Consider the following 9,869-nt stretch of genomic DNA (forward strand, 5'->3'; position numbering starts at 1 on the left):
TTTCCTTCTTCCAGGAGCTGAGGGAGACCCTGCTCCATCTCCCCCTCCCCTCCCTTCCTGGACTGTGGACAAAGGCTCAGCTCAGGAACAGGGGTGGGGGTGGGGGGGTGGGGGGGTGGGGGTGACCTGGGCTAATCCTGACCCTGGGCCAACCAGCAGGGCACACACTCCTCCCTCCCCCTGTGGGACTCCCTCCAGCTCTGGTCTAGAGAGAAAGTAGCTGCAGCCCACGGAGGCAGTGAGCCCCTGGGAGACAGAGGGGCTGCCAGGCTGGAGCTCCCTGACTCCAAAGGAGATGAGCCAGGAGTGAGCATTAAAGGAGAGAGGGAGCTGTGGGGGGGGGAGGGGGGAGAGGGGGTTGCTCCCACAGCCCAGCAGGGCCCCACCCAGGCTCCTTACATCTAACCACGGGAATAGTCCCAACCCCCTCCTGTCTCCAGATCCTCTGCTGCCTCAAGTCCTGCTCCAAACCTGCTTCTCCATGGAATTGTGCTTATTGGTGTGTTGCCTGACACTCTTCACTCTGTGGGACTGGAATCAATTTATGCTGGAGCTTGATGTGCAATTATCCTCCCAAAATAGCTTCTTGATAGAACTTTTTTTTTTTTAAAGATTTTATTTATTTATTTATTTATACAAGCTCTGGGTACAGTCGGAAGTGTGGGAGGGTGAGAGAATTCACCAGAGCCAGAGCAGAACAGAATAGGCAGACTGACGGAAATACACTGCTAAGGGGAGCAGCAGAGCGACAGGAGAGGTCTGTCACCTGATGCGCTGCAGAGGCTGCGGGCAGCTTCGCAGCCCAGCACTCAACTGCTGCGCCACCAGGGGAGGCCCTCTTGATAGAACTTTTGCCATTGAGGTGATGTCCTGACATTCTTTGCTCTTTGTGGGATTTGAATTCATTTATGCTGGGCTTGATGTGTAATTGTCCTCCCACTGTCTATGTTGTGTGCCCTGTCTCTCCTGACACACACACACACACACACACAACTCTCCTTGGGAACCAGATCCTCACTCTGCACTGGGGTTACTCTGACCCTCTGTCTCTGGTCCCCTCAGAGCCACCTTCTCTGCAGTGTCTCTACTCAGTGGTGTCTGAGCAGCCCCAGGAGTCCCTGCACCTCCTGCCTCTGACCTTGAGAGAAACCAGACCCTCACCCTGCATGACAGTGAGGAGGCGAAGCAAAGTCCTGAGGTAGTGATTGATGGAGAAAACAAGTTAATTTTTTTCTTGGTTTAAAAGTTTTTTTATTACTGTATTTTTTAAAGTAACACTCGTTTACACATTGCACATGACTCAAAGTCGGAGACTCACCTCTTCAGATGCGAGTTCCCTCACTCCCCCCACCTCCAATGCACCCAGAGTCCTCCCCTGTGTTCCTGTGGGCCTTCTTACTCCTTTTGCTCCCCCCGCAACCCCTTCTGGGAGCCTCAGTTCTGCAGCCAGACTCCAAGGGCAGGTTAGGTTTTATCTGTTCCTTTGCTTTGTTTCTATATATTACACATAGGAATCATATCATTTGGTATTTGTGGTTCTCCTGATTTATTTCACTTAGCATACTTTAAACCATTTCCATCCATGTTGTTGTAAATTCAAGATTTCATGTACCTGCCACAAGAGTTCCAGTCATCTATTTTATGCACATAGATTGTTTCCATAATTTGGCGATTGTAAATACTGTTCCAGTGAACACAAGAGTGCACATATGGGGCCTCCCCAGTGGTGCAGCGGTTGAGCACTGGGCTGCGAAGCTGCCCGCAGCCTCTGCAGCACCGGTTCGATCCCTGGCCGCCTGCGAGGGTCCCACATGGCGCACAGACCTCTCCTGCCGCACCCCCTGCTCCCCTCAGCAGTGTACTTTGGTCCTTCTGCCTGTTTTGCTACCCGCTCTGGCTCTGGTGAATTCTCCCACCCTCCCGCGCTTCTGACTATACCCAGTGCTTGTATAAATAAATAAATTTTAAAAAAAGTGCACATATCATTTGAAATGAGCTTTTGCATTCTTTGGATCAACCCCAAGGAGTGGATGCTGGGGCCCCTGGCAGATCTATGTTTAATATTTTGAGGAAACTCCATACTGTTTTCCATAGAGGCTGGACCAATTCCCACAACAGTGTATGAAGGTTCCTTTTCCCCCACACCTTGCCAACACTTGCTGTCTCTGGTCTTGTTAATATGAGCCACCTCACAGGTGCGAGGTGGTGTCTCATTGTGGTCCTGATCTGCATCTCCTGATGATGTGTGATGGGAGCATTTTCCATGTGCCTGTGGCCATCTGTATCTTCTTTGGAGAAGTGTCCACTTAGTTCCTCTCCGCGTTTTTGATTGGGTTGTTTTCTGGTTGTTGACTTATATGTATTATTCATACATCTTGGATGTATGATATGCAAATTATTTCTCTCACTCCATAGGGTGTCTTTACATTTAATGACAGTTTCCTTCGTTGGGCAGGAGCTTGCAGTTTGATGTGTCTCCACTGGTCTCTCTTTGCTTCTGTTTCCTTGGAGCACAGAAGATTTTCAGGGCAGTGAGTCTACTGCGTAGGACACACTATGGTGCCCACGTCATTGTACATTTGTCTAAAACACAGCAGGATAGGATGAACTAGGGAGAATCTGACATTTCTTTTAAAGTCAAACACAGACCAACCATACAGTCCAGCAATCACTGTCCCTACTATTTACCCAACTAACATGAAAACTTGCATTTGCAAAACAGCAAAGAAATCAAATCAAAACACCCTGCATGGAAGTAAATGTTTATAGCAGAACCCCTACTAAGTGTGAGCTGACCATAGTGACTTCCTTCCAAAGACAACAATAACTAAATAAATGAAAAATGAAAGTGGATATTTGTACACTTGATGTGCTGATGGAGAATGGCCTCAAATTGAAGCCATTGTGCCTGAGTAGCTCTGCTCACAGATGTCATCAGAAGAGGAAAGTTTGAGAAATTGTCAGCCAGAGAAACTAAGGACACGTGGTTGGAACTTCACTTGGTGTCCTGGGTGAGATGTTGGAGCATGAGAAAAGCATTAGGAAAATTAATGAAATCCAAATACAGTGCAGACTTCACTGAAAGTGCATCAATATTGCTTCCTTAGTGGCTCAAATGCACTGTGGTCACATGAGATGTTAATATGGATATGATGTGGGTTATATGGGAGCTCTACTACCTTTGCCACGTTTCTGTCAATCTAACAGTATTATTTTTTAAAATGTCATTTGAAATTAAATTTTAAATCCAAACAACATTTTAGGGCCTCCCCTGGTGGTGCAGGTGGTTGAGGGACGCACTGTGAAGCTGTCCACAGCCTCTGCAGCACTGGTTAGATCCCAGCCAGCCCGCAATGGTCCCACATGGCGCAGCACACCTCTCCTGTCTCGCCCGCTGCTCGCCTCAGTGGTGTATTTCCTCAGTCAGCCTGTTCTGTTCCCCGCTCTATCTCTGGTGAATCCTCTCACACTCCCGTGCATCTGTCCTGTACCCCAGTACTTGTATGCATAAATAAATAAATCTTTAAAAAAAAAATTTAAAAAATAGCTCTCAACAAAGTTATAGGCTGGAGTAGGAAAAATGATGAATTTCCCAGTTTTCCCAGGTATTGCTTTCAAGAGACTAGAGAGAAGAGCAGGTATTGCTTTCAAGAGACTAGAGAGAAGAGTTTTGGGGAGGAAAGCTAGAAACCTCACGCACAGGGCAGGCTCCAGAGTCTCCTCTCCTCTGAGCCCTACTGCTCTGACTCCTCACAGAGCATCTCTGCCCCAGGACACCGCCCTGCAGGACCCCCAACTCTGCTCAACTCAGACCCCACCCCGTCTGGCAGCTCCACCAGAATCCGGAACAGCGCGGCAGCGCCCCCGTGTGGCCACAGTGCTGAGCACAGGAGACCAGAGCTACCCTTTCTCCTGCTCAGCCAGGTCCTCTCCAGGGTTCCCTGTGCTCCCAGCATCAGGACAGGTCCACTTTCAGGTTAGGAGTTCTCAAACTGACCACCTGGTGGGTAACTATGGGTACAGGCCTCAGGGAAGAGCCAGGTGTCTAGGTCATAACAGTTGCTCCCCTAGTTCTGGGTCCCCAAATTATACAGTTTCCCTCAATCTCTTTGGATGGGAACTTGGACTCGAGTCCCTGTTATCTGTTCCTCCTTCCAGGGATGAAAGTGCCTTATCCTGAGCATCAGCCCTAAATTCTCCATCCCTAGGGTGAGGGAAGGAGCCAAATAACAGACTCTCAGGTTCTGTTCTAGACCTTCTGAGTCTTCACGAGCATCCAGGTGATCCTGTGCTCACTGAAGTGGGGGCTCCCTGGTCTCTGGGTCTTCTCCATGTGGGGTCAGACTGTATAGTCGGCTCTGGGGGGTGTCTGCTCCAACTGCTCATCACTGTGGATTCTGGGGTTCAATTCTGCTCCTTTCTCTTGCTTAGTCATCACTTTTTGGGTGACCCTTACATGCTCAAGACTTTAAATATCATTTACATCACATCACCTCCCAGATCTCTTTCTTACGTCAGACATTTCACCTGTGCCCCAGACTTGTCTGTCCAATTGCCGACATCACTTTCAACTCTAATAGATCTGATTCAACTTTCCTAAATTGAGTGCCTAGGATGCCCACATATAGTTCTTCTGGGTCTTCCCCATGTCACTGAGGCTCCGCCTCTCTGCCTGCACAGTCTGAGACACTGAGTGTCATCCTTGTCCCCTTTCTCACAGCCCAGTAGTAGGAAACTCTGTAAAGTCCATGTCTACATATGCACAGTCCTGTCACTTCATATTATTTTCCTGCTCACCCCCCAACGAAGCCACCAACCTCTATGTCCTGGGACCTGCACTGGTTTCCTCCATTTTTATTTATACCTCTCACCCTTCCATGCTACACAGCAGCCAGACTCAGCTACCAGAGAGAAGTCCCACAGATGTATCTGTTCAGAAGGTATTGCACCCCCACATCTTACTAAGAGAGTCAAATGCTCCCAACATCCTCGAGGCCTGAATGACCTGGGTGCACACAGGTCCCATCTCATTGGCCTCTGCTCAGCCTTTGGCCTCCTTGCTCATGTCAGTCACACAGACACATTCCTGCTCAGGCATCTGCACTGGAGGTTGCCCTGTCTGGACTGAAGTTCCCCGCACATCACATGCTTGTGGGCAACGTGCCCATTAAACTTTTTCTCAAAGGTCACTTCAGTGAGACCCACACTGACCATGCTGGGAAGAAAACCATCCTTCCCACATCCCTTACCCACTTCTATCCAGACATGCGTGGTTTACTGTCTGATCTACTGTCACACAGTCCCCAGTCTCCCCTCCCCACTAGGACACACTCTCCACAGGCTGCAAGTTGTGCATTTTTTAGTTCATTCAGTTTTCCTAGATGCAAAAACAGTCAGTCACACGTCTGGTGCAACAGTTGTTGGTTGTGTCATCAGTATAGAGCACCTCCCCATTCTAGAGACAGTGTCTCTACTAATGTGGCACATTACACTGGTATATTTCTTTTGAAAAGGGGTTCCTAGGGTTTTTTTTTAAGATTTATTTTTAATTATTTATACATACAAAACTAGGGTGTAGGCCAGTGGTGTGGAGGGTGAGAGGATTCACCAGACAGAGTGGGGAGCAGAACAGGCAGATTTACTGAAATACACTGCCAAGGGGAGCAGCGGGCAAAACAGGAGAGGTCTGCTGTGCCATATGTGGGTTAGTTCTCTGGCTGGGTATTGAACTTGGGGTGCAGAGGTGAATGCTGAGACTTAACCCCTGGGCTAGCAGGGAGGACCAGTTTCCCAGATTTATGGGTCCTATTTTCCAGCCAATTATGAGGGTAACTGACTCCATCAACCCACAGGTCTCAACTGGCACGGCCACTGGGGTTACTACATTTAAGGGAAGGGTTACAGGGAGAAGCTGTAGAGAAAAATATAAATCTATCAGGAACTTATCTAAATCCATAAGGAAAATATCAAATCCTCCTCTCTAGTAATACCAGAATTTGTTGGAAAAGATGGACAGAATAATCCAGAAAAAAGTCCTAAATGAGGCTGAAAATCAGATGAGTCTGGAAATGATCTCACCAGACTCCTGTGTGCAGGGGACACCATGGGCCTTGTGGGTGCAATGACAGGCGCCTTCTGTTGCTACATATACACTGTCCAGGGGGCTCAGGGACCAAACACCTGATCCACACTTGCCTACAGCCTGAGTGTAGGTTCCTTTTCCTCCAGTGGGAAGAAGCATCATGTGAGGAGTCAGGCTATGAAGCCCTACAGCAATCCCCAGTGTGAACCACAGGCATGTTTCCGGAACTCTGATTGGACACTTAGGTCAAAACCAGGAAATACGCAGCCTTCCTGGTGGCTCAGGGGTTAAAGACAGAGCTAGCTATCAAGCTACTGCCAGCCACTACAGCAGGAGTTCGAACCCCAGCCAGCCAAGAAGCAACCCACATGGCACAGCATACCTCTCCTGTTGCCCACTGCTCCCCTCAGCAACGGATTTCAGTCATCTCCCTGTTCTGCTTCCCACTCTCTCTGGTTAATCCTCTCACCTCCCGCACCTCTGGCTTATACCCCAGTTCTTGTATGCATAAATAAATAAATCGTAAAAAAAAAAAAAAGACCAGGAAATATGAAGAAAGGAGATGAGAAGGGAGTGACAACTGCCTTCTGGGTCTGCCCTCAGCAGGGAACTTCCCCTCTACCATTTGCTGGAATCAGGGCCCAGCACCAGAATTATCAAAGTGAACAATGAGATTCATTTTCAAAAATGCTTTACAAAAGAGGGCTAGCAATCAGCTCCAGACTGGGCAACACAAATACATGTAGTGTACTTCTAATTACCAGTTAGGGCAAGTTCTACTTGTGGCCTGAAAGCTCCCAGTGGACATGATTCCCCCCCACACACACTCCCTTCCCTACCTGAGTGTATCTTCTACCTCACAGCTGCAGCCACCACAGCTACACTGAGCACAGATCCAAGGAGAAGCAGGCCAGCAACGAAGTCCACAGTGGGGAGGATGGCGTCAGTAGGGACAGTGGGCTGAGGAGGTGGCACTGAAAAGGAAGGGAAGGTGAGATCCTGAGCCCCAGAACCCATTCTGATGCTCTGAAGGTCTCCAGAAGGGCTCCTGATGCCCCTGAGAAGCAACGTGCCCACGTTCCCTCCTTACCCCATCTCAGGATTTGGGGCTCCAGCAGCCCCTCATGCTGCACATGGCACGTGTATCTCTGCTCCTCTCCAGAAGGCACCTCCACAGCCGCCCACTTCTGGAAGGTTCCGTCCCCCCCAGGCCTGGTCTCCACCAGCTCCGTGTCCTGGGTCAGGTCCTCCTCATTTCGCTGCCAGGTCAGGGTGATGTCCGCAGGGTAGAAGCCCAGGGCCCAGCACCTCAGGGTGACCTTCTCATTAGAGGTGGGGTGGTGGGTCACGTGTGTCTTTGGGGCCTCTGAGGAGAAGGGTGAGAACTACACACTTTGGGTTTTTCTTTCATGGACCCTGAAAAACCCTCCTGTGACCATCCTCAGAATGGACAGGGCAGTGTGTTTAGAAGAGGAAGCACAAAATCTAGAAACCAGCCTGGTCTGGGGAGTCTGGGATAATCTCTTGTTCCTTAGAAAGTTCTAGAATTAGGGTGACAACTCTGGATAGGAGGACACAGTTCTCTAAGGAGGAGAGCACGGACTTTTGCTCCTGACTTGGAGACTCAGAAAAGCAGAGTCAGATCAGAAAAAATGTCCTCAGATCAATAACAAGACCCTGAGAGAAACACTGATGATTCCCAAGAGGGCTGCCTGGTCACAAGGATCCCATGAAGGGCGATTTCAGGGCTGGTCTCCCCTCAGGCTCAGGAGAGACTGGATTCCTTAACTGTTCTGAGGAAAAGTGGGGTCCTCTGGGAAGTCAGGAAACCCGGGGGTGGGGGGGGGCTCCTCCTCCCCTGACCAGAGAGGGGGCGCTACTGTGACCCTGACTCCACCCTCCCCGCGGTGCCGGCCTGAGGGGGTTGGGGAGACCTCATGGCCCCTCTTACCTGAGCGCTGCAGCGTCTCCTTCCCGTGCTCCAGGTATCTGCGCAGCCACTCCAAGCACGTGCCCTCCAGGTAGATCCTCCAGCGCTTAGTGGCTTCGGCCTCCCACTTGCGCCGGGAGACCTGAGCGGCCGTGTCCGCCGCGGTCCAGGAGCGCAGGTCCCCGTTCAGGGCCAGGTAATCGGCGCCGTCGTAGGCGACCTGACTGTACCCGCGGAGGAGGCGCCCGTCGGGCCCCATGTCGCAGCCAGACATCCTCTGGAGGGTGTGAGAGCCTGTCCCCGCCCGTCACCCCGCGTCACCCCGCCCGCCCCCGCCGGGAATAAACCGAAACTGACGCGGGAACCTCGCGGGGAACGTCCCGGGGCTCGTCCCGGGTCGAGGGTCCGGCGGGTCCCCCTGCCTCGGGGGACGCTCGGGCCGGGGTCTGGGGTCCCCGCCCGCCCGCGGGGGTGGGGTCGTGAGCGCCCCGGGCCCGCCCCGCTCACCGGCCGCGCTCTGGTTGTAGTAGCCGCGCAGGTTGTTCAGGCTCTCTCGGAACATCTGCGCGTTGGCCTTCATGATCCGCGTCTCCTCCTCCCAGTACCCCGGCCACTCCCGCCCCGCCCAGGGCGCCCGCGGCTCCATCCTCGGCCCCGCCGCGTCGCTGTCGAACCGCACGAACGGCGTGTCGTCCACGGAGCCCACGGCGATGTAGTGGGGCTCCCCGGGGCCGGGCCGGGACATCACGCTGGAGAAATACCTCAGGGAGTGGGAGCCTGGGGGCGGGAGGGAGACCCCGGCTGACCCTCCTCCCCGCGGGTCCCGGGGAGACGGGGCGGGATGGGAGGGGGGCGAGGGGGCTCCTGAGATTGAAATGGGGCAGCGGAGGAGAAGGCTGGAGACTCAGAGGGACGAGAGGAGGCAGGAGGTTGGGCGGGACAGAAAGGGTCAAGGGGGACAACAGGGTCAGCAGTGGAGGAGACTCGCCATTCCTGGGGTCCTGTGCCCCTTGCCAGGGCCCCTCTGGTTCACCCTCTTCAGTCGCCTTTTCCCTCCAGAGCCCGCACTCACCTGCCCAGGTCTCTGCCAGGGCCCCTGAGAGCAGCAGCAGGAGGGCTGGGGGCCTCATGACGGGTGCTCTTGAGGTCTGGGGAGACTCTGAGTCCAGACTGGTCCAGCTGTGATGCTGATTGGCTGCGCTGGACCCTCCAGCCAATGGGGAGTCAGAACTCTGACCTTGGCAAGGGTTGTGACAGAGACAAGAGAAAACTGTGGCGAGATGAGGAATCCAGAAAAGAATCCTGTCCTGCCCCAGACACAGCCCAAAGGGTTGAGAACCTGAGAACTGACCTGGCACCTGGGACTTTGCTGCCCCCTCCTCTCCTGCACCAAGACCTCTGTCACACCGTGTCCCGGCGTCCAGGGCAGGGACTGGGGCAGCGATTTTCAACCTTTTTCGATTCAGGATCGCTGCACAGTTTTACAAATTAGCGAGGACCCCAGTATAATTTTCGGAGGTTATAGCTCTCAGTATTTACTACATGAAGAATAATTACTACACGAGGAATAAATTACTACATGAGGAGTAAAAGCAATTTTAAGATATTTTCATTTAATTTAGAATAATATTAATAACCCAATGTGTGTTCAAAATGTCTTAAAGAAATATAGATATTTAATGAAAATAATCAGGATCATGAGTGGATCTTTTACAGCTTCTATTTGTGCGATTATTTTTCTTCTGTGTCTCACTAGAGGAATGTAGGATTGTTACATTTTCTCCTGCATTTACTCTTTGTTTTGGTTGGCCAATGGAAAACTATACAGCCTCTCTGAAATATGTGATAATAGCAATG

At 51.6% G+C, this 9,869-nt stretch overlaps 1 protein-coding gene across 2 annotated transcripts; it reads right to left on the reverse strand.

The window, feature by feature from the left end:
• Positions 1-848: 848 nt before the first annotated feature.
• On the reverse strand, positions 849-9,202 carry LOC119252072 (patr class I histocompatibility antigen, A-126 alpha chain-like). 2 transcript variants are annotated; one of them, XM_054698188.1, is made up of 6 exons: positions 9,085-9,202; positions 8,520-8,789; positions 8,034-8,306; positions 7,173-7,448; positions 6,922-7,056; positions 849-2,504 (listed from the first exon to the last, which is right to left on the reverse strand). In XM_054698188.1, the coding sequence occupies exons 1-5, from the start codon at positions 9,140-9,142 to the stop codon at positions 6,935-6,937; spliced, it is 999 nt and encodes a 332-aa protein (XP_054554163.1). In that variant the 5' UTR covers positions 9,143-9,202; the 3' UTR covers positions 849-2,504; positions 6,922-6,934. The 2 variants fall into 2 exon arrangements, with proteins under 2 accessions (XP_054554163.1, XP_037375181.1); XM_037519284.2 differs by having other exon boundaries at positions 849-2,583.
• Positions 9,203-9,869: the final 667 nt, after the last annotated feature.

Source organism: Talpa occidentalis, unplaced genomic scaffold (genome assembly GCF_014898055.3).
Source record: "Talpa occidentalis isolate TD23 unplaced genomic scaffold, MPIMG_talOcc4v2.1 talOcc4.2, whole genome shotgun sequence".
Taxonomy (NCBI): domain Eukaryota; kingdom Metazoa; phylum Chordata; class Mammalia; order Eulipotyphla; family Talpidae; genus Talpa; species Talpa occidentalis.

Coding starts and splice junctions, on each gene's coding strand:
- LOC119252072 (XM_054698188.1), bottom strand. CDS start 9,142: ATGAGGCCCCCAGCCCTCCTGCTGCTGCTCTCAGGGGCCCTGGCAGAG. Junction 8,307..8,519: donor CTACAACCAGAGCGCGGCCG/GTGAGCGGGGCG, acceptor GGGCGGGGACAG/GCTCTCACACCCTCCAGAGG. Junction 7,057..7,172: donor GCCCCAAATCCTGAGATGGG/GTAAGGAGGGAA, acceptor CTTCCTTTTCAG/TGCCACCTCCTCAGCCCACT.